Here is a 25,476-nt window from a genome sequence, read left to right on the forward strand (position 1 = left end):
CACCAGTCCAGATACACCATTGAGATTATAGTGAGATGTGGTGGGCCAAGTCACTGTTAATGTTTTCCTTAGAGTCCTTTGCCACTTTTCCATTTGTGAAAGAAGGAAAGACTGGTGTGTTACATGTTGTCACACCTTTCTGCATTGTGCAATATGGATGAGAACCCTTTTCACACCTCCCAACTTGCTGATAAATTTTTCACCACTACGCATCATTTATTCATGAATAAATCATTATCAGGGGCTCATTGAACGGTGAGGAAGTATGATATGCCCACTTCCTGTTGCTGCTCTCAGAATGTTCTTCAGATTCCAAAAAGTTGTTATAATCAAGATTCTCAAGACACAATGTTGACTTCCCATGTTTTATACTACAGGGACGTGTGATGTTTCTACTCCATTGTCACTCAGCGTTGTTTCCATATAATTAGTGTCAGTAGAACGGGCATTCCCAATAAATTCAATGACGCCATAATGGGAGGACTGCCGGCCGTTTTCAATCTCCTTATAGGAGTAAAGCAGGAATTCTAATTATATGGTTGTTTTCTCTCTCTCCACACTAACAGAATATGACAGACACCTAGCTCACAGCAAAGGCATGGCGACAGCTTACCTGGACCCCAACCTCAACCACGCCCTGGCTGGGGGGGCCAAGTCGCGCCTCAGTGCGGGCACAGCCACGGAGCGGGCTCCCGGGGCCCCTGACAGGGTCCTGAAGGTCTTCCATCACTTCGAGAGCAATAGCGAGCATAGCACATGGGCCAGCAACATCCGCCATGGGGACGCCACCGATGTCAGGGTAAGACAGAGGGCAAATGTATGGCAACAGGGGTCTCACACACACACACACACACACACATACTAGCGTTGCACCGTATACCGAAACTTTGGAACTTTTTCGATAAAACAAAAAACTTTTTGGTACTAGAATTTTTGTTACATTCAGTACCTCTGTCAAATGTGTCTCATGTGATTGAGAGAATTGATCAGGGCCCGGTTTCCCAAAAGCATCTTAAGGTTAAGTTCATCATTAGAACCTGTTTCCCAAAACCATCTTTATTAACATTGCACTTGAAAACACTCGCAATCTAACGCCTGCCTCAGAGCACTGAGGCAGAACAGCTCAGTGTGTCAGAGCACTCGTAGAGCAGCTCAGTGTGTCAGAGCACTCGTAGAGCAGCTCAGTGTGTCAGAGCACTCGTAGAGCAGCTCAGTGTATCAGAGCACTCGTAGACAGCTCAGTGTATGAGAGCACTCGTAGAGCAGCTCAGTGTGTCAGAGCACTCGTAGAGCAGCTCAGTGTATGAGAGCGACTCGTAGAGCAGCTCAGTGTGTCAGAGCACTCGTAGAGCAAGCTCAGTGTGCAGAGCACTCGTAGAGCAGCTCAGTGTGTCAGAGCACTCGTAGAGCAGCTCAGTGTATCAGATAGCACATCGTAGAGCAGCCTCAGTGTATGAGAGCACTCGTAGAGCAGCTCAGTGTGTCAGAGCACTCGTAGAGCAGCTCAGTGTTGAGAGCACTCGTAGAGCAGCTCAGTGTGTCAGAGCACTCGTAGAGCAGCTCAGTGTGTCAGAGCACTCGTAGAGCAGCTCAGTGTGTCAGAGCACTCGTAGAACAGCTCAGTGTGTCAGAGCACTCGTAGAACAGCTCAGTGTGTCAGAGCACTCGTAGAACAGCTCAGTGTGTCAGAGCACTCGTAGAACAGCTCAGTGTGTCAGAGCACTCGTAGAACAGCTCAGTGTGTCAGAGCATCGTAGACAGCTCAGTGTGTCAGAGCACTCGTAGAACAGCTCAGTGTGTTCAGAGCACTCGTAGAACAGCTCAGTGTGTCAAGCACTCGTAGAAGCAGCTCAGTGTGTCAGAGCACTCGTAGAACAGCTCAGTGTGTCAGAGCACTCGTAGAGCAGCTCAGTGTGTCAGAGCACTCGTAGAACAGCTCAGTGTGTCGAGCACTCGTAGAACAGCTCAGTGTGTCAGCACTCGTAAACAGCTCAGTGTGTCAGAGCACTTAGAGCAGCTCAGTGTGTCAGAGCACTCGTAGAACAGCTCAGTGTGTCAGAGCACTCGTAGAGCAGCTCAGTGTGTCAGAGCACTCGTAGAACAGCTCAGTGTGTCAGAGCACTCGTAGAGCAGCTCAGTGTGTCAGAGCACTCGTAGAACAGCTCAGTGTGTAGAGCATTGAGCAGTTCTGTGTCAGAGCACTTGTAGAGCTCAGTGTATAGAGCACTGTAGAACAGCTCAGTGTGTCAGACGCACTCGTAGAGCAGCTCAGTGTGTCAGAGCACTCGTAGAACAGCTCAGTGTGTCAGAGCACTCGTAGAGCAGCTCAGTGTTCAGAGCACTCGTAGAACAGCTCAGTGTGTCGTTGGATGCTTTTTCCCCCTCCACTTTATACACAGAAGATCTCCGCTAAATATCTCTCTGTGGCCACAGATAATTCAGAACAAAGTTGACTACAAATACAAAGTTGCCAATGTCAATTGATACAAGCAGCAGCGTGTAAAAATATCTTCAAATGAAAACCGAGATGACTACATTAAAATTAAACAGTAGGCTATAGGTCTATTTCAATCATTGAAATACGTTTCATGTTCAATCAATTGAGTTCTATTTCGCTATGTGTAGCCTAACATGTGCACAGTGATGTGCCAAATCAGTTATTTGATGCATTTTTTATTGGGTAAGCGTTAGAGTAAGCCGGCTCAATATTTGCAGGCGTAGGCGATAATATCTCTCTAGGAGCTGGTCTGTCATCATTATTGTGAAATCTAATGTTAAGGAAAGATTTGAATGGAGAAAGCTGATCTGAGAGCAGTGCTCACTTTCTTTTTGATCCTACCTGTATCGACACATGATCCAACAATGCACTTCGCAACCTTCTCTCTGCGTGGTGCAAGCGACCTTCTCTTCTGCAATGGTGCAAGCGACCTTTCTCTCTGCGTGGTGCAAGCGACCTTTCTCTCTGCGTGGTGCAAGCGACCTTTCTCTTCTAGGTGCAAGCGACCTTTCTCTTCGTGGTGCAAGCGACCTTTCTCTGCGTGGTGCAAGCGACCTTTCTCTGCGTGGTGCAAGCGACCTTTCTCTGCGTGGTGCAAGTGACCTTTCTCTGCGTGGTGCAGGCGACCTTTCTCTTCGTGGTGCAAGCGACCTTTCTCTGCGTGGTGCAAGCAATCTTTCTCTTCGGGGTGCAAGCGACCTTTCTCTGCGTGGTGCAAGCAACCTTTCTCTCTGCGTGGTGCAAGCAACCTTTCTCTCTGCGTGGTGCAAGCAACCTTTCTCTCTGCGTGGTGCAAGCGACCATTCTCTCTGCGTGGTGCAAGCGACCTTTCTCTCATTGTGGTGCAAGCGACCTTTCTCTCTGCGTGGTGCAAGCGACCTTTCTCTCTGCATTGTGTTTTAGGAAAAGCATGTTACATCTTCGGCCGTTGTAGATAGATACATTGTTAAATCCCTCGTAAGCCTTGTTCATATTACCCATAAGCACTCCGTTATGAAGCGCTGGATGTCATGCTTTTCAATGGGGACGTCCACAAAGTAGTGGAATCGCAACGCCCCCTTGCTGTTCAAGGCTCCGTTGGAAGATGAACGCCGCATACTTTGAAATTTTCCAAACTTTACGTCATCTCCAGTCCAGACAGAGTCCGTCAAAGAACAGGAATTTAGCAAATCACAGAAGAAGATAAAACTATGTGAGTTTCAGGTTGGCTTTATTGGATAGCTAACAAATTGTAAACAATGACCCCTTCCTATATAATGGGTCATTATTAAAAGTACCCTTTTAATAGTAATGTTAAATAATACACATTGGCTGTTTAGCCAATTATATTATGACTGTTGCCTCCCATTTTTAAGTTTATTGTGATGGTAGTGACTTTTGATTTTGGTGATAATTATTGGGTGGAGGTCGCTAGCTACAGTGGAATCTTCAACCTATATATTTCTCCTGTCTTGAATGAAAAGATCATATTTATTTTTATTTGATTTAACCTTTATTTAACTAGGCAAGTCAGTGTAGAAAGATATTTTGCCATCTCCAAAATAAATCCTATCTCTGATGAGAGTAGGCTCTCCTCCATCTTGTCTTGCATTGTGAAACCCTACCCTATGCTCTCCGTCCAGTAGCGGAATGAGATTGCATGAAGTTGAAGTACGGCGTAATGAAATACATCACAATGTAAACGGGGCATAAAGGCTTCTGCATGCTTCGGTTCGGCTAGGCAAACCGAACYAGTGTGCTCTAGAAAAACGCGGKAATAGTACTATTTGTCCATCTTGAGACGCCATAGTCAGAATTAATCTGAGATAATTCAAGAAGTTTTTGCCAAGGAGATCATGCAGTATTTCTGTGTGTGTATGAAAACAAGTCGTCTGTCGTTGAATTACAAGTACTTCATTGAAGAATCCCTACTGTTGACCAATCACTGACGAAGGGGTGTAGACTTCGGCTGCCAAACTTCGGCTTGCCTCGAGAAAAAATTACGTGTGTATGAACAGCCGAAAAAACCTTTGCCAAAGGCCAAAATGAACAAAACCGTCACAAAATGTCATCATAATATATGCACAAACTGTTTCGGATGGGAAGCATGCGGATATCTTGAGTTCCATCGCTATCGGGAAACCGAGCGCAAGTCTGAATGCAACACGGCATGTAGAAATGTTAAAACTGTGTATTACTGTTCACAAAACAATGTCCGTACAGGCTAGAACACTTTCACAATGCAAGATGAAATCGGTAGATTCCAGCTTTAATTGTAGGCTAACTTTCCTTGCTAGCTTACAGCTGAATTCACTACAATAGTTCTTTGTTTGTGATAATGCACCAACCATAATGCAAAATATGCTGATTTCAAAGCTGACCCACCAAAAACTGTATTAATTCACTTTGTGTCCCTCGCCACGAAAAACTCATTCAATTCTACATCTTCCTTTGCCTCCAGTCTGGTTTCCACTAGATTCCATAGCCACATTCTGCCTTGCAAATTATATCATTCATTTCTTAAAGAGACAGTGCACACTTTCGAAAAGAAAAGATTGCTTCTTCTATGCAAATGTTGTTAATCAGTACAATAAAATAATATGTTCTCTTCGCAGTTGACAATAAAATAATATGTTCTCCTAGCAGGTGACAATAAAATAATATGTTCTCTTCACAGTTGACAATAAAATAATATGTTCTCTTCACAGTTGACAATAAAATAAGTCCTAAATGTAAGGGATTGTTTGTCATCTGTAGCCTCATGATGTCAGCTAAAACAAGCTCAATAACTCACTGCATGCACACACTCCTATTGAATAATACTAATTCACCTGTATTGTGAATAGAACCACATCTTGATTTACCCAGTTTATCAATATAGATTTACCATTCAACTATGTTGTTTTGTAGTTAGATTGGTAAAAACAAAGTCAAATTGATTGTATAATTGATTCAATTAATGCATACATGGCTGTCTCAAAATAATTTGCATAAAAATGTTCAAATGTAATGATGTCGAACTCAAAGATGCCCAACGATTGAACATAGCAGTAACGTATCTGTCTAGATCAAGTGACATTCTGTGACTTTGGCTAATAAGCCTTCTCTTTTTTTGTGGTATCATTTTGGTATTGGGATACTAAACCTGGTATCAGTATCGAAGTCAAAATTCTGGTATTGTGACCACACACACAGACAGACAGACAGACAGACAGACAGACAGACAGACAGACAGACAGACAGACAGACAGTTAAGTCTGGGAACAGACTTAACCATTAGAGGGGTGGAATAGCATCTGACCCTGCATCAGAGCTAGAGCCAATCAGTGTACAGATTTTTTTTTCAGATACCTGTCATACAGTCATGAAGAGCTGATAGAGACTGGCTGTGTATACCTGAATCTCCTACAAACACACAGACTGATCGACTGTCACTCTGTTTCTCTGCTGCGCTGAAAGAGCATGAGTAATTGACTGGATGCAGTCTTTTGGCTGTTAGAGCCCAGTATATAGCTGCTGCTGTACAGACACTATTGATTGGTGTTGCACGTCAGAGCAGTGATTCAGCAGTGTAGTTGTTGCTTTGTCAATTGCTATATGTTACTGAAAGTTCAGAGCACAATCCCTCATTGTTTTTCAAATTGGAATACCGTAGTGTGATTGTTCTGTGGTTACCCTTCAACTGTCTAATTGCACTCCAACTCCCTTCACTGAGAGAGAGGTCTGTGTGGCTCCGTCAGTTCATGTTGCGGATTCTCTTTTAAAGCTGCAATATGTGACTTTTTGGGCGACTTGACCAAAATCACATAGAAATGTAAGTTATAGATCTGTCAATCTTATTGAAAACAAGTCTAAGAAGCGGTATATATGTTCTATGTGCGCTATTCTATGCTTCTCGTTCTTAAGTTCTGTTTTTGCGTCTTACTCAAACAGCTGAAAATACTATATTTTTGGTTATTGAAAAGAGATTTCACAGTGGTTTAGATGGTACCATGATTCTCTACACTATACATTGCTTATTTTGTCACATAAACAAAAATTAGGCAAACTATCAGAATGTTTTAAACCAGGAAATGGCGGAATGATTTCTGCATATTGCACCTTTAACTGATGTTGCTGTGCCTTAGCTCTGTGATCTTCAGCGGCAGTTAGCCTAGGTCTCACATACGCCGCACCTGAAGCCTCAAAGTTGGCTAATTACAGAAAACACTTCACAAAGCGCTTATAGGACACATTTAAAGGCGTGTGTGAATTATGACACTATGGGACTAGCATTGTTTCTCCTCAGGTAGATGAACTGAGAGAGGCTATCAAGCAACTAGCTTGGTCTCTGGTCTTTGTCATGCGTCCCATAAGGGTTGGCAAAACAGCACAAACCGATCTGAGACCAGGCTAAGCAAACACCGGTCTGCAGAAAGATATTTTGCTACATTCTCCCTGCCCTCACTGACACAGACACTCAGTTATAGTGGTGTGAAACTGTGAATTGATTCCTGGCACATAACATCCTGACTCCTAGATCTCCTATTTTCTGGAGAAAGGCAACCATTGAGAAATGGTACATGGGTTACATCCCAAATGGCACCCTATTCCCTATATAGTGCACTACTTTTGACCAGAGCCCTATGCTTGGTCTCAGTGCAGTCAGCAGATGCCTGTATTGATTTGTAGGGCTGGATGAGGTACGTTGTGTATTGGATCCACATCCGCTTCCTGGTTCCATCCCAGAATAAACATCATGTTCCTATCCCCTGAGGTGCTCCCCAAGGACCCCTCATCCCATCACACACACATATCCTGTTCATACTGCATCAATAGCACTCTGCCTGCCCGGGTATAGTACACTGCTATGGTCAAAAGTAGTGTACTATATAGGGATTCCAGATATCCATATAAGACAAATATTATCAATAATAACACCATAAAATTACATCTACCTGGTGCCTGGTAGTCATTCTGTAAATCCATTACATTCCGTATGTATTCATTTGTGAATGTCCATCACCCATTTCGTATGATATATTACGAATTACAATTTGTATTATATGTTACGAATTTGCTAAATGTACAATATGTTACAAATCTGCAAACCGTATGATGTTACGAATTCTAGCTAGGTGGCTAACGTTAGCTAGCTGGCTAATGTCAGCTAGCTGGCTAATGTTAGTTAGCTAGCTGACTAACGTTAGCTAGGGTTTAGGGTCAAGTTTAGGAGTTAGGTTAAAGGGTTAAGATTAGGGTTAGAGGAATGGTTAGCTAAAATGGTTATGGTTAGGGTTAGCTAACATGCTAAGTAGACGCAAAGTAGCTAAAAGGTAGAAAGTAGTTGAAAAGTTTCTAATTAGCTAAAGTTGTCCTTGATGAGATTYGAACTCGCAACCTTTGGGTTGCTAGACGTTTGCATTATACGCCCACCCATCCACCGTGACCAACCACCCTCCTTTCATTTTTTGCTTTAAGTGGCACTCTGTAATCATACCAAATCTAACATACCACACTAAATGGAGTGTTTTACGTACATAATAATATGAAATGATCTGAGACCAGGTGTACTGTATGCAATGTCTACCTTGATAAGAGGTTCACGGTTTGTTTGCATTTGAATTGGCTAATTTGCATGTCCATTGTGCTTTTCTATTTCCATTGCAAACACATGGAAATGCTGTGGTTGGCAAGAATCCAAGTGACTATATGCCAGTGAGATTTGATATATTCTTTTTGGATCTTAAAAATTAGAAAAGGGTAGTAAAATTAGCTTGTTTGTTTGAGATAATCTGTCATATCATCATAGATGCGGCTGTCATCATGTTTAGCCTAATGTGGTGTGAAGGGGAATTTGTCATGCTCCGTTTGGATTGCTCTCCCTAGCTGTTCATGTAAGCAATGAGACTGTTCATGTAAGCATTCTGATTCTGTCTCTATAATCCGTTAGTGTCTTCTTCTTTGTCTTTGTCTTTTCGTCGCCGTCGTCATCTGTTTCGTGCCAAGGGGAACTCTGCTCTTAAGTTATTATACAGGGCAGATGTTGGTCATATTTATTAGGGCATGCAATGGTTTTAAAACGTTCTGCAACGGAAAAAGTAGAGGTAGTCTCTCTCCCTGTGCCAGCTGGTTTTCTGTTGTTTGGTTCCTAATGAATAGGACCATGCTTTTCAAGGTTGGCTCTCAAGCTCTAGGTCGAACCTGTCAGCACACTTAAAAGCATCACTTGGGATATTTAGCCTAAGTTTCAGCGACTACCATTCCAAGTTACTTTCCCCCGAGGTCTTCTGGGAGTATACATGTGCTGTGCTTTAACTTCTCTGGGATACGTGGGACGCTAACGTCCCACTTGGCCAAAAGCCAGTAAAAATGCAGAGCGCCAAATTCAAATAAATTACTATAAAAATCAAACTTTCATGAAATCACACATGAAAGATACCAAATTAAAGCTACACTTGTTGTGAATCCAGCCAACYTGTCAGAATTCAAATAMGCTTTARGACGAAAGCACACCAAACGATTATGTTAGGTCAGAGCCAAGTCACAGAAAAACACAGCCATTTTTCCTGCCAAAGAGAGGAGTAACAAAAAGCAGAAATAGAGATAKAATMAATCACTAACCTTTGATGATCTTCATCAGATGACACTCATAGGACTTCATGTTACACAATACATGTATGTTTTGTTCGGTAAAGTTCYWATTTATATCKAAAAATCTGWGTTTAGGCGGMACGCTACTGTCTCACTTGGCCAAAAGCCAGAGAAAATGCAGAGCGCCAAATTCTAATAAATTACTATAAAAATCTAACTTTCATTAAATCACACATGAAAGATACCAAATTAAAGCTACACTGGTTGTGAATCCAGCAACTTGTCAGAATTCAAATAGCATCGTGTTGCTTTCGCCGAAAAGCCTATTATCTGAGGATAGCACCATAGTAAACAAAGAGAGAGAGAAGCATATTTCAACCCTGCAGGCGCGACACAAAACGCAGAAATAAAAAATATAATTCATGCCTTACCTTTGACGAGCTTCTGTTGTTGGCAATCCAATATGTCCATAAACATCACAAATGGTCCATTTGTTCGATTAATTCCGTCGATTATATCCAAAATGTCAATTTATTTGCGCGTTTGATCCAGAAAAACACCGGTTCCAACTTGTGAAACGTGACTACAAAATATCTCAAAAGTTACCTGTAAACTTGCCAAAACATTTCAAACTACTTTTGCAATACAACTTTAGGTATTTTTTAATGTAAATAATCGATAAAATTGAAGACGGATGATCTGTGTTCAATACAGGATTAAAACAAACTGTAGCTAGCTTTCTGTCACGCGCCTCTAACAAACAGGACACTTTAAGTGACCCTCGTCAAGATGGTCGTATTTCTTCATTACACAAAGGAAAAAACCTCAATCAATTCTAAAGACTGTTGACATCCAGTGGAAGAGTAGGAACTGCAAGAAGGTCAATTAGAAATGTATATTCCCGGGGCCTTCCGGTGCGCAGTGGTCTAGGGCACTGCATCGCAGTGCTAGCTGCGCCACCAGAGTCTGTGGGTCCGTGGGCGACGCACAATTGCATAGCGTCGTCCGGGTTAGGGAGGGTTTGGCCGGTAGGATATCCTTGTCTCATCGCGCTCCAGCGACTCCTGTGGCGGGCCGGGCGCAGTGCGCGCTAACCAAGGGGCCAGGTACACGGTGTTCCTCCGACACATTGGTGCGGCTGGCTTCCGGTTGGAGGCGCGCTGTGTTAAGAAGCAGTGCGGCTTGGTTGGGTTGTGCTTCGGAGGACGGCAGGGCTTTTCGACCTTCGTCTCTCCCGAGCCAGTACGGGAGTTGTAGCGATGAGACAAGATAGTAATTACTAGCGATTGGATACCACGAAAATTGGGGTGAAAATGGGATAAAAATAAAAATAAAATAAAAATAAATGTATATTCCCAATGAAAACCCATTGAAAAGAGAGTGACCTCAAAAGAAATTCTGAAGGGTTTGTCCTCGGGGTTTCGCCTGCTAAATAAGTTCTGTTATACTCACAGACATGATTCAAACAGTTTTAGAAACTTCAGAGTGTTTTCTATCCAAATCTACTAATAATATGCATATCTTATCTTCTGGGGATGAGTAGCTGGCAGTTGAATTTGGGTATGCTTTTCATCCAAACGTGAAAATGCTGCCCCCTATCCTAGAGAAGTTAAGATAGTATCTAAACAGTCATTCAGATGGTATGTGACATTTTAAAGGGTTCGGGTTAAGGCTATGTAATATTGTGCATTTTGCTTCTCATAAAGTCAGACATGGTGCCCTACCATTGCCTTGTCTGTCATATGGTGGAACCAGACCTATTCACTGCATGCTTTTAATCACCCTGTATAGGAGATGAATATGACTTTTGACTGATGCTATCTTAAAGTTGTAGCCTTGCATTTTGGTATTTCAGTAGCCCAAGATGAATGGCTCCATTTCTTCTGTCTCCATTCTGGGTTCTGGTTGTATTTCTCCCATTTCTTCTGTCTCCATTCTGGGTTCTGGTTGTATTTCTCCCATTTCTTCTGTCTCCATTCTGTGTTCTGGTGGTATTTCTCCCACCTCATTGAAGTTGAGCACACTTGTATTCCGTCAGTTCCGCCGCCTGGCCTACAAAACAATGTCAATTCAATCACCAGCAGAACTGCAGCTATATGGTTCTGTTTGTGTCACTCGGAGTAGACATTTGCCTGGTACTTGAAAATGGACTTGAAATGGCAATTATTAATTTGTATGCAAATTGTTTTTCTTTCAAATTGGGCAGACACATTTTTCCCATTACTCAGACGCTCTCTCTCTCTCTACGATCCTCCTGGGAACTCTGCATCCAGTATTGGATTATAAAACAGAGATTGTGTTGAGATATAATAATGGATGGACAGAGAGGGCTCTACCTTTTCTTGGGCCCACTCACTTCAGCCTCTCTTGACAGACAAAACTTTTAGATTATGGCTCGTGAGATTACACACTTCTGTCTGTGTTGAGCCATTATATTCTTCTTCTGCTGATCCTATAGCTGTACCTAGGGGAAACTTCACTCTGGAGCCCCAGCCACCAGCTCAAGAAGCTAACCAAAGCCCATATTTCATCATTTTAATGGAGGGTTGAGGATTTGCGTGCTCCTTAGGAAACCGAGATAAGAGACTGGCTTTAGCTTAGCCGCCCTTAGCTGGCTGAGTAATCTTCTGTTAGAGCAGGTTGGCATGATCATATTGCATTTCTTTATCACTACTCGCCATTGGAATCTTGAGGAGGGTCTATCTCATCTGTGCAGGAAGATTTTCCTTCATTGTTAGAGAAAATAACTAGGTACCGACATCAATTCACATGAAGACATTGTTACTTCAGTAGCTACAGACCTACAAACCTAAAGTAGAGGTGCTATACGGTTACATAGAATATATTCTCTCAGTGCTCTCCTGGTTCCTAGTGCATTGTTACTGGAACTACCATTCAGAATGGATTCTTGTTTCACTTTTTTTAAACCTTCTAAAAAGCCCAGTTCCTTTAGTCCTTGCCGTGGACGGTCTCAAATAAACTTTTGCCATTACACAAGCAGAAAGTCAGTCCCAAAGCTGCATAGAGACCTCCCTAAGTTGGAAACTACATTACCAAACAACGCTGGCCGACAAGCTTTGAATTCCCAGTCCCAATAGGACTCTATGCTTCTCTGGCCTCTCCTCTCTTCCTCCTCTCCTCCTCCTCATTCTCCTCTCCTTGGGCAGTGATCAGGCTCTGTTATCCTCCACAGTGTTGCCACTCGGCCATCAGGCCGTAACTGGGGCACATTGTTGGACCTACTCTGGGGGATCCAGCCATCCAGCCTCTCTCTCTTCCCTCATAAATACAATCTTCTTAAATATGCAATGGCTCTTAAGTGTTTGGGCTGGAATGTCACATCAGATCTGCAGTGTGATAGTATGCACACATACGGCCGCGGATGACACCAGCACAGCCAGGCGAGGCCGGAATATCTCCATGCCAGCCAGCCATAGACTTAACATGGAGCCCTAGAGTTGTGGGCACTAACAACATAATATAACAGACGTGAGTGGTCRGTCTGGCCAGTCATAGACTACAGTCATAAGCTAGTCTATTGGCACTCTAGTTGCCGCTTCATGGCTGACAGACGTGAATGGTCCATCTGGTGAGGTCTGGGGGTTTGATGTTAAACCGAACAGACAGTGAGAGAATGTCACAGAGCTAGAGACATGGTATGCCTGGTATGGCAACTGCTCGGCATCTGACCGTAAGGCGCTACAGAGGGTAATGCGAACGGTCCAGTGCATCACTGGGGCCAAGCTTCCTGCCATCCAGGACCTATATACTAAGCGGTGTCAGAGGAAAGCCCGTAAAATTGTCAGAGACTCCAGTCACCCAAGTTATAGACTGTTTTCTCTACTACCGCACGGCAAGCGGTACCGGAGCACCAAGTCTAGGACCAAAAGGCTCCTCAACAGTTTCTAACCTCAAGCCATAAGACTGCTGAACAATTTACATTGACCCCCCCCCCCTCCCTTTTGTACGCTGCTGCTACTCACTGTTTATTATCTATGCATAGTCACTTCACCCCCTGTCTCTTATACACATCTAGATGTGTATAAGAGACAGGTTTATTATCTATGCATAGTCACTTCACCCCCACCTACATTTACAAATTACCTCAACTAACCTGTACCCCCGCACACTGACTCGATTACGGTGCCCCCTGTGTATAGCCTCGTTATTGTTATTCTTATTCTGTTACTTTTTATTTTAGTCTACTTGGTAAATATTTTCTTAACTCTTCTTGAACTGCACTGTTTGTTAAGGGCTTGTAAGTAAGCATTTCACAGTAAGGTCTACACTTGTTGTATTCGGCGCGTGTGACAAATAAAGTTTGATTTGAAGTCCTGAATGAGTGACTGAGTGGCCATTTGAGTGTTGGATTGTTCCACAGGAGCTGGTCAGATGGGGGGCATAAGGGTATGGGTTGGTGCCCTCCTTGGCCACTCAGCCAACGCTAAAATTCACCCTACTTATCGCCTCAGACAGGCGACCTGCTGTCACTAGGCAGAGCGGTGGCTGCCATGGCYATAAGATAGCATTGCTCCTACAGACAGAACAGTTGGAACATCCTGTGTTCTCTTCACCTCTCAGTAGGAGTCTATATCTGGGCTCCACTTTCTGTTRACCGTGTTTTGTTGTCTGTCTCCAGTAGAAATTCTAGTCAGTTTCTTTACCAATGTCTTGCATTGTGTGGACCTTTTACGTTCAACATTTTTGCCTTCACATAACTTCTGTATGACCTTGAACTTTCCTACCGTGGCTTGTCACTGGTCTCTTAACTCTCCTGTGTTCCACCTCTACAGGGGATCATCCAGAAGATCTTGGACATCCACAAGGTGAAATGCGTGGCGTGCTTTGGCCTGCGGCTCAGCCACTCCCAGTCCGGCCAGGTCCACTGGCTCCACCCTGATATGGGCGTGTCCCACGTGAGGGAGAAATACGAGCAGACCCGCTCCCAGGAGGAGTGGAGGTGAGCAGACTGTGTGTGTGTGTGCTCGTCCGTGTGCTCTTACGTGTATGAGTGCACCGATGTGTTTGCCCTGTGTGCGTGTATCTGTCTCATTAGATTATGTCTCTCTCTTGATGTGTGTATTTGTCTGACTGTTTCTGTCTGCCCCTGTGTGTATTGAAGACAATGACAAAACGGCGTCTCTCCGACAAGAGGGTGGAATCTACAGATTCACAGAACCACCTTTTTTGTTTGTTTGTTTGTGTGTGTGTGTGTGTGTGTTTGTGTGTGTGTGTGTGTGTGTGTGTGTGTGGTGTGTGTGTGTGTTGTGTGTGTGTGTGTGTGTGTGTGTGTGTGTGTCTGCAGGTGGACCATCTGGAGAGAAACTGCTATTTTAGGCCAGCTAATGGTCAGACTAAGGTGGCAGTTGAAACATATCATCTGCTGGCAAGAACCCCAGTGCTAACCGCTAACAAGCCTCCTGTGTGACCATACTGGTCTGTCCCTGTGGCCCCTCACCACAGGGGTGTGTTCTGTCCTCCTGTTCGCTGGTGGTAGACATACATCTAATCTGTCGGTTAATAATATGGACAAACTGAACACACTGACACTGTGTGTTTTTCAATGCCTCAACTGTCAATGACTCGGTAGTAGGTCATTGCTATTAAAAGTTGTTATGCCAGATGAGTCACATCCTTAGCTTCTAGCTTCTAGCATGTAATGCCTTCCTTCTGCATCAGACAGTTCTGTGATAGTCTACAACCTTTCTTTAGGCACACAAAGACCCTGTGATTGTCCCTGAGAGCAGAGGCAAGACACATTGCCCCATAAGTTAACACTTCATCGCTGTGTCTTATTTTGTAAGGAAGAAGTCAGTCGAGGATCTTTGCAAGGCATTGATACTATGAATGTTTGATGAACACACTATAGAGATTGGCCAATAGAGTTCCTTAGCCATTCATTCTCCTACCCTAACATATTTGTGTGACCTAGATGTTACCATCACATAAAATATGTTCTGAACACAGAATTGGACACTAAAGAGCCTCAAGGGCTTGTCTGTAGTACGCTGTTTTCCCTTTAGAAAACATTTCATTGAACATTATAAACATCTTAAGTTTCCATCCTCACTTGGATCATAATTTGAGGCATTTTARAGTCTAAGTTACTGTCAAATGTTGCTCTGCGAATCTCAGTAGTTCAATTCTAAGTATTTTCRGGCTATCTTTGAGTCTGTAAGCTACCCAAATGGCACCCTATTCCCTACATAGTGCACTACTTTTGATCACAGCCTATATAGGGAATAGGGTGCCAGTTGGGACAGCCTGGCTTTGCACTGTTCTCGTCGTCTCTCTCTACATGGCTCTGTTATGACTTAAATCTGTTCACTAAGGACTGTCTGGCTTTCCTCTCTCATTCTGACTGGAGCACTGCTACTGCCTGGGATACACTGTTGTGTTATTTCATGATGTGATTTCACATCTCATAGACCTGTACAGTCGTGGTCAAAAGTTTTGAGAATGACACAAATATTAATTTTCACAAAGTCTGCTGCCTCAGTTTGTATGATGGCAATTTGTGAAGAGTGATCAGATGAATTGCAATTAATTGCAAAGTCCCTTTTTGCCATGCAAATGAACTGAATCCCCCAAAAACATTTCCACTGCATTTCAGCCCTGCCACAAAAGGACCAGCTGACATCATGTCAGTGATTCTCTCATTAACACAGGTGTGAGTGTTGACGAGGATAAGGCTGGAGATCACTCTGTCATGCTGATTGAGTTCGAATAACAGACTGGAAGCTTCAAAAGGAGGGTGGTGCTTGGAATCATTGTTCTTCCTCTGTCAACCATGGTTACCTGCAAGGAAACACGTGCCGTCATCATTGCTTTGCACAAAAAGGGCTTCACAGGCAAGGATATTGCTGCCAGTAAGATTGCACCTAAGTCAAGCATTTATCGGATCATCAAGAACTTCAAGGAGAGCGGTTCAATTGTTGTGAAGAAGGCTTCAGGGCGCCCACGAAAGTCCAGCAAGCACCAGGACCGTCTCCTAAAGTTGATTCAGCTGCAGGATCGGGGCACCACCAGTACAGAGCTTGCTCAGGAATGGCAGCAGGCAAGTGTGAGTGCATCTGCACGCACAGTGAGGTGAAGATTTTGGAGGATGGCCTGGTGTCAAGAAGGGCAGCAAAGAAGCCACTTCTRTCCAGGAAAAACATCAGGGACAGACTGATATTCTGCAAAAGGTACAGGGATTGGACTGCTGAGGACTGGGGTAAAGTCATTTTCTCTGATGAATCCCCTTTCCGATGGTTAAAAAAGCTTGTCCGGAGAAGACAAGGTGAGCGCAAGGTGAGCGCTACCATCAGTCCTGTGTCATGCCAACAGTAAAGCATCCTGAGACCATCCACTCCCTTGGTTGCTTCTCAGCCAAGGGAGTGGGCTCACTCACAATTTTTCCTAATAACACAGCCATGAATAAAGAATGGTACCAACACATCCTCCGAGAGCAACTTCTCCCAACCATCCAGGAACAGTTTGGTGACGAACAATGCCTTTTCCAGCATGATGGAGCACCTTGCCATGAGGCAAAAGTGATATCTAAGTGGCTCGGGGAACAAAACATCGATAGTTTGGGTCCATGGCCAGGAAACTCCCCAGACCTTAATCCCATTGAGAACTTGTGGTCAATCCTCAAGAGGCGGGTGGACAAACAAAAACCCACAAATTCTGACAAACTCCAAGGGTTTTTTTATGCAAGAATGTGCTGCCATCAGTCAGGATGTGGCCAGAAGTTAATTGACAGCATGCCAGGGCGGATTGCAGAGGTCTTGAAAAAGAAGGGTCAACACTGCAAATATTGACTCTTTGCATCAACTTCATGTAATTGTCAATAAAAGCCTTTGCCACTTATGAAATGCTTGTAATTATACTTCAGTATTCCATAGTAACATCTGACAAAAATATCTAAAGACACTGAAGCAGCAAACTTTGTGGAAATTAATATTTGTGTCATTCTCAAAACTTTTGGCCACGACTGTACACTCTTTAAATTGTCKTTCAGTCTCTCTCTCTCTTTCTCTCTCTATCTCTCTATCGCTCTCTCTCTCGTGATAGAACTCAGGGTGGGAGAGATTGTTTCAGTATTCTGCAGTAAGCATACTGACAAGTTCACAGTGTGTGTGTATGCTTCTACAAATTCTCTTGCAGCATAGAAATGGCTCAAGGGTTTGTTGACTCTACTTGGAGTGGAAATCTAAATATCACTCACTCTGCTGCTGGCACTGCAGTGTTCAGGTCCACACACAGCCCACCACAGAACAGTGTCCAACTTGGAATGGTTTTGACTTAAGGTTATTGTTTGTAGGGGTGACAGGTAGGTTGTGCCTACCAGAGAAAATATTGATTTCTCCTTCTTGTTTGTGAGGGAATGAGTCCTGTCTGGTACGTCAAGTCTACACCAATACAAAGGACTCATGTAGAAGTCAGGATGTACATACACTTTTCATAAACCCTTAAAACATTGGAAATAACTTCAAAAAAACTGTTCTTTTGCGTGGGTTGTATTACCAACATAAATGATCACACACATAATAATATAACAAACAATGTGCTCTGGTTCCTCAAGAAAAGTCCCGTACCTCGGGCCTGAAAGAGTCCAGCCTGGTAAAGGAGTTCAGGGAACTCCAGTGACCTCAGTCACGCAATGTTTGTCCGTTCATAAAAGTGTAGCCCAGTCTCAATCATACAATCAAAATATCAAACTGTTTTACCACACAATGTCACGCCCTGACCATAGAGAGCCCTCTGAGTTTTTGGGMGGGCACGAGGGGTGGCCGGCTGAGCAGCGGAGAGTGCCAGAGCCCGAATGGGAGTCGATGGAGGAGTGCAATGAAGGATACCGGAGAGAAAAGTTAGCAAGGAATATGCTTCAGCGCAGGCGTGCTGAAGAGCGGGTCATCAGTCCGGTGCCATCTGTGCCAGCTCCTCGCACTCGCCCTGAAGAGAGAGACCGTCAGGGAGGCGATGGAGAAGTTGAGAGAGAGAAGAGAGATCTGTGCCGGCTCCACGCACCAGGCCTCCAGTGTGCCTCCCCAGTCCGGTACGTCCTGTGCCAGCTCCTCGCACTCGCCCTGAAGTGTGTGTCACCAGTCCGGTGTCACCTGTGCCGGTTCCACGCACCAGGCCTCCAGTGTGCCTCCCCAGTCCGGTACGTCCTGTGCCAGCTCCTCGCACTCTCCCTGAAGTGCATGTCACCAGTCCGGTGCCACCTGTGCCGGAAAGAGTATCAAATCTCAATAAGTCTTCAACTACAACTGACCACAAATCAGCACGGTATAAATCACACTCAAACAAATTAAATACCGTATGCAAAACAGTTGTAGTCAGTCGGACAGTCAGACAATTCAATCCGCTAACAGATCTCCACGGGGGGAAGGGCACGATGAAACAGCGGAGACCACATCTGTAGTCCAAAGGAAGAAATGAGTGGATCCAATCCTGTTTAAACTTGAGACAAGGCTACAAAGCACACTTTTAAATACAACAAAACAAATGGAGTAAAGATGTTTCGGAACTGAGGGTTGAACACATCCTCATTCGCACCTCCATCACAACCCCCTTTTGTGCAGCTGATGCTGGCTATTTAATTGGGAATTAAAGGTGAAGCGCCCTATTGGAAGGAGAAGCACAGACGGTTCAGACAAATTTAGGGCCGTGACTAACTTCACACACAGCCCAGCACAGAACAGTGTCCAACTTCACACACAGCCCAGCACAGAACAGTGTCCAACTTTTACACACAGCCCAGCACAGAACAGTGTCCAACTTCACACACAGCCCAGCAAGAACAGTGTCCAACTTCACACACTGCCCAGCACAGAACAGTGTCCAACTTCACACACAGCCCAGCACAGAACAGGTGTCCAACTTCACACACAGCCCAGCACAGAACAGTGTCAACTTCCACACAGCCCAGCACAGAACAGTGTCCAACTTCACATACAACCCCACACAGAACAGTGTTGAACTCCACACACAGCCCAGAACAGTGTTGAACTCCACACACAGCCCAGAAACAGGTTGAACTCCACACACAGCCCAGAACAGTGTTGAACTCCACACACAGCCCAGAACAGTGTTGAACTCCACACACAGCCCAGAACAGAACAGTGTTCCCCTACATACACTACAGTATACCCCCAGGCTGGTGTAATAATCTGAATGTTCCTGTCCTGGGAGTGAGGGATGTTGAAACTAGAGGTCGACCGATTATGATTTTTCAACGCCATACCGATACTGATTATTGGAGGACAAAAAAAGCGATACCGATTAATCGGCCGATTTATAAAAATATATTTTTTTTTTATATATATCATACACACACACACATTTTTGTAATAATGACAATTGCAACAATACTGAATGAACAATGAACACTTTATTTTAACTTAATATAATACATAATACACACACAGCTCTGAAGTGACAATGATACTGAAGAGTCTGCTTAGGAGACAAATACTCTCAACTGTTTGAATAAAATAAGAGTTAAGTTACCTGTGATGAATTTGAAAACAAAAACTTTAATTTCTATATGCAGGAATCCTGTTTTAATAAATGGGCATGGTAAGAATTGACGCCAAAGTGCGAGTCATAATTCCCATGACACCTTCTTAGCAAAATGTGAAAAGCGGTTCCTTCATTTATTTCCATAGGATATTTTTAGATTCACTTAAATAAGTCTGTGTTTCGTGTAGGCTTACACCACCGTGCCAATTTTATAACTGTGTAGATATCCATAGACAAGGTAACTCTGATCAATATTGGCTAAATATAAGCGAAGATAAAAAAAAATTTAGAGTGGATTTATTGAAAATATTGACAAACGTTACCTTATCCTAGTGAGATTTACACGGTGTCACCCCTGACCTTAGTTATCTTTGTTTTCTTTATTTATTTTGGTTAGGTCAGGGTGTGACGAGGGTGGTATGTGTGTTTTTGTCTTGTCTAGGGTTTTGGTAGCCTAGGTGTGTGTGTGTAGTCTAGGCATTATGTAGGTTATGGTGGCCTGGATTGGTTCCCAATCAGAGGCAGCTGTTATCGTTGTCTCTGATTGGGGATCCTATTGGGTTGCCATTTTCCAGTTGGTTTGTGGTGATTGTCTATGTGATGTTGCATGTCTGCAATCGTTATATTTAGCTTCACGTTCGTTTTGTTATTTTGTATAGTTTGGTTATTATTCTTCGTTATAATTAAAGAAGATGTATTCACATCACGCTGCGCTTTGGTCTCCTCACTACGACGTTTGTGACACACGGTATCAAACATCGAAGCGGTTTAAGCCTGCACGAAACACAGACCTTATTTGAAGTAGATCAAGACATTCTCTATGGAAGACATGAACTGTAAAATAACGAAGGAACCCCTTTCAAGTTCAGCCGCAAGTATTACAGGAATTATAACGCGTCGACTATTTCTCTCTAAACCATATACCTTTGACAATCCGGAAACTACACCTCGAAAACAAAACGTTTATTCCGTTCCGTATTTTATCTAACGGTGGCATCCATGAGTCTAAATATTCCTGTTACATTGCACAACCTCAATGTTATGTCATAATTACGTAAAATTCTGGCAAATTAGTTCGCAAGAGCCACGTGGCCCAAACTGTTGCATATACCCTGACTCTGCGTGCAATGAACGCAAGAGAAATGACACAATTTGAGAGAAATGACACGATTTCTTTTAGCTAAATATGCAGGTTTAAAATATATACTTGTTATTGATTTTAAGAAAGGCATTGATGTTTATGGTTAAGTACACATTGGAGCAATGACAGTCATTGATTGATTGTTTTTTATAAGATAAGTTTAATGCTAGCCAGCAACTTACCTTAGCTTACTGCATTCGCTAACAGGCAGGCTCCTCGTGGAGTGCAATGTAATCAGGTGTTAGAGCATTGGACTAGTTAACTGTAAGGTTGCAAGATTGGATCCCCCGAGCTGACAAGGTTAAAAATCTGTCGAGGCAGAACGTTCCTAGGCCGTCATTGAAAATAAGAATGTGTTCTTAACGACTTGCCTAGTTAAATAAAGATTAAATAAAGGTGTAAAAAAACAATAAAAAAATAACTGCAAATCGGACCCAATTAATTGGCCATTCCGATTAATCGGCCGACCTCTAGTTGAAACACTGTCTGTCTGTGTCTGTCTGTAATCATCAGTGACACACACACATCTTTCAAATAGGGAAAAGCAAACACAGGAGGCTCTGTTTGTGTGTGTGTGTGTGTGTGCGTGTGTGCGTGTGTGTGCTGTGTGTGTGTGTGTGTGGTCTGCTGTGTGGTGGTGTGTGTGTGTGTGTGTGTGTGTGTGTGTGTGTGTGTGTGCGTGCTTTGCGTGTGTGTGTGTGTGTGAGCCTGCGTACAGTGGGAGAACAAGTATTTGATACACTGCCGATTTTGCAGGTTTTCCTACTTACAAAGCATGTAGAGGTCTTTGATTTTTATCATAGGTACACTTCAACTGTGAGAGACGGAATCTAAAACAAAATCCAGAAATCACATTGTATGATTTTTAAGTAATTAATTTGCATTTTATTGCATGACATAAGTATTTGATCACCTACCAACCAGTAAGAATTCCGGCTCTCACAGACCTGTTAGTTTTTCTTTAAGAAGCCCTCCTGTTCTCCACTCATTACCTGTATTAACTGCACCTGTTTGAACTCGTTACCTGTATAAAAAACACCTGTCCACACACTCAATCAAACAGACTCCAACCTCTCCACAATGGCCAAGACCAGAGAGCTGTATAAGGACATCAGGGATAAAATTGTAGACATGCAACAGGCTGGGATGGGCTACAGGACAATAGGCAAGCAGCTTGGTGAAAGGCAACAACTGTTGGCGCAATTATTAGAAAATGGAAGAAGTTCAAGATGACGGTCAATCACCCTCGGTCTGGGGCTCCATGCAAATCTCACCTCGTGGGGCATCAATGATCATGAGGAAGGTGAGTTATTCAGCCCAGACTACACGGCGCAGGACCTGGTCAATGACCTGAAGAGAGCTGGGACCACAGTCTCAAAAGAAAACCATTAGTTAACACACTACACCGTCATGGATTAAAATCCTGCAGCGCACGCAAGGTCCACCTGCTCAAGCGCAGCGCATGTCCAGGCCCATCTGAAGTTTGCCAATGACCATCTGGATGATCCAGAGAGAATGGGAGCAGTCATGTGGTCTGATGAGACAAAAATAGAGCTTTTTGGTCTAAACTCCACTCGCCGTGTTTGAGGAAGAGAAGGATGAGTACAACCCAAGAAACACCATCCAACCGTGAAGCATGGAGGTGGAAACATCATTCTTTGGGGATGCTTTTCTGCAAAGGGTACAGGATGACTGCACCGTATTGAGGGAGGATGATGGGGCCATGTATCGCGAGATCTTGGCAACAAAACCTCCTTCCCTCAGTAAGAGCATTGAAGATGGGTCGTGGCTGGGTCTTTCCAGCATGACAACGACCCGAAACCACAGCCAGGGCAACTAAGGAGTGCGCCGTAAGAAGCATCTCAAGGTCCTGGAGTGGCCTAGCACAGTCTCCAGACCTGAACCAATAGAAAATCTTTGGAGGGAGCTGAAAGTCCGTATAGCCCCGCGACAGCCCGAAACCTGAAGGATCTGGAGAAGATCTGTATGGAGGAGTGGCCAAAATCCTGCTGCAGTGTGTGCAACCTGGTCAAGAACTACAGGAAAGTATGATCTCTGTAATTCAAACAAGGTTTCTGTACCAAATATTAAGATGGCTTTTCTGATGTATCAAATACTTATGTATGCAATAAAATGCAAATTAATTACTTAAAAATCATACAAGTGATTTTCTGGACTTTTTGTTTTAGATTCCGTCTCTCATATTGAAGTGTACCCATGATAGAAATTAACAGACCTCTACATGCTTTGTAAGTATGGAAAAACTGCAAAAATCGGCAGTGTGATCAAATACTTTGTCTTCCCCACTGTATGTATAGGGCGGACGATACCAGTTTCATGATACTTGTTAGTATCGTGGCAAGGAAACAAAACATGAAGCAGATTTAACAGCACTTTAGGAAAAACAGCTCTAATGTTGGAAACAAACATCATTATGATTGTCAAATCCAGAGTCACATTATGTTATTTCTCCAAGCTATAGAACAACCAATAATATTTTACATAGCAGCAGGTTTTTAAAGAGTTTAGTCAGCTTTTCGTGTTTCAATTGTTGCCATGGAAAAATATTGTTATTACTGGATCTTACATTTGACATTTACATTTTTAGTGCTGCTATCAGATGCGCCAGCTATAACAGAGAACCAAATTTAACAGGAGCAATTAAAGATGTTGATGCCTTGCTCAATGGCAAATTGTTCAGATTTTTGCATCTAGTCGGCTCATGATTGAACCAGTGACCTGCAGTTACTGGTCTAACACTCTCTAACCACTAGGCTACCTGCTGTCACAGCCCCTAGTGGTTGCATGTGTTTGATGTTTAAAGTTTTGTGTGTGTGGTGCTTGTGCGGTGTTTTGTGCGTGTTCGTCCAGGAAGCTACCATGGGCATGTCCAGGTCAATCATGTCATCATTTAACATTTACATTGTTAGTTCCATTAGCAGACGCTCTTATCCCAGAGCGACTTACAGTTCAGAGTGCTTACATTTATATACATTTTTACATACTGAGACATAGGATATTCCCTACCGGCCGAAAGCAGATCGTCTCTGTGATCCAGAGCGACCTTACAGTAGAGTGCATACATTTGATTACATTTTTACATACTAGATCAAGGACATATCCCTACCACCGCCAAAACCCTCCCCTACCGGCCAAACCCCCCTAACCGGACGACGCTATGCCAGATTGTGCGTCGCCTCCCAGAGATTCCCGGGTTGCGGCCGGCCTGCGACAGAGCCGGGCGCAACCCAGCCCCAGCCTGGGCGCGGAACCCAGAGACTCTGTGAACGCAGCTAGCACTGCGATGCAGTGCCTAGACCACTGCGCCACCCGCGGAGAGCATCAGACTTAGAGTATTTGAACCGCAAGTGCTGAGTCCGTTCTTTTCTCTTCCTCCGGGAACAGGCGGTGTGTGAATGACAGCGCCTGTGTGTGGATGTGAAGAGCAGGCCTCGTGTGGATGTGAATGAGCAGGCCTGTTGTAGGAGTGTGAAGACAGCCTGTTGGGTGGTGTGTGTGTGTGTGTGTGTGTGTGTGTGTGTGTGTGTGTGTGTGTGTGTGTGTGTGTGTGTGTGTTGTCACATTGATAATTGCCTCTCAGGGGAAGGGGAGTAGAGTGGATCTCATAAATTGACCTACTGAAGTCCCTAATGTCATTTGTCAATGTTCCAGATGACCACTATAAGCAGCTGAGGAGAACATTCTGTCAATACAATAAGGTGCACATGAAGCCTGTCAGTGCTGCTTTGATTCAATCAGTTTAGTTCCACTATCTCATCACCAGCCTCCATCTAATCAGGGTTGTGTCCCAAATGGCACCCTATTCCCTACACAGTGCACTACTTTTGACCAGGGCCCATAGGGAATAGGTTGCCATTTGGGAGCAGACCCTGGCTTGAGCTGTAAGGACAAGACCCATGGATACAGACAGAATGAAGGCCTGGAACAATCTGAACCTATTAGGAAATGAAACCTGAAAGAAGGGCCTGGGTCTTGTTCAGTTGGCACAAACGATTTGGAACAGGAGAGGTACAACCTGAACTTAGCCAATAAGAATGCTGATTTTCTGTTGCAAAATGTTTTACTACAATGTGACCTACTGAACTCAGATTAGATTTTTTAGCTTTTTCAGGGTTCCATCCATAGTGACCTTTACATAGCAAGATGAAGTTGTGTTTATGCAACAGCTCAGATTGAACGTGCTGCTAACTGATTATTACAAGGCTTATATATTGATATTCTTCCTCTGTTTCAGCCATTTGATTTAACTTTTAATTGATCTCCCCCTCTGTCCTGAGCCTGGCTGTCAAGACTCCTCATATAAGTGTGAGTGTGTGTATGGCAGGTGGCCTAGTGGTTAGAGAGGCGAGCCATCATCAGTTCCGTCAGGGGGTATGTATATTCTGATAGAACAAGGTGACGGGCGTCTAGCGGCCGATTTAAAGACGCTAAGTGATTCTCCCGGCTCATTGCCGCTGGGGAGATTGGCAGGTGGTGGTGGTGCCAGCGAGTGACGGGGGAACCATCCGAGAGAGAGAGAGAGCGAGAGAGGCAGAGTTATGGTGTGGCACTGTGCCAGGCAGGTCTGGGATCAGTTGGAAGGGGGAAGAGTTATGGTGTGGCACTGTGCCAGGCAGGTCTGGGATCAGTTGGAAGGGGGAAGAGTTAAATTGATCCCAGTACCTGCCTGGCACCACGTGCCACCCACACATTAAAACTTCCCCTGTTCCCCCCACTGATCCCAGAATCCTGCCTGCGCACGTTGCCACACCAT

General features: G+C 43.9%; 1 protein-coding gene across 1 annotated transcript in view; it reads left to right on the forward strand.

The window, feature by feature from the left end:
• Positions 1–25,476, forward strand: part of LOC111955029 (focal adhesion kinase 1-like) — a 107,704-nt gene that overhangs the window by 17,232 nt on the left and 64,996 nt on the right. The window contains 2 exon segments of the mRNA XM_070436024.1: positions 567–799; positions 13,843–14,009. Coding sequence (XP_070292125.1) covers positions 567–799; positions 13,843–14,009 — 400 coding nt within the window.

Source organism: Salvelinus sp. IW2-2015, linkage group LG30, assembly GCF_002910315.2.
Source record: "Salvelinus sp. IW2-2015 linkage group LG30, ASM291031v2, whole genome shotgun sequence".
NCBI lineage: Eukaryota > Metazoa > Chordata > Actinopteri > Salmoniformes > Salmonidae > Salvelinus > Salvelinus sp. IW2-2015.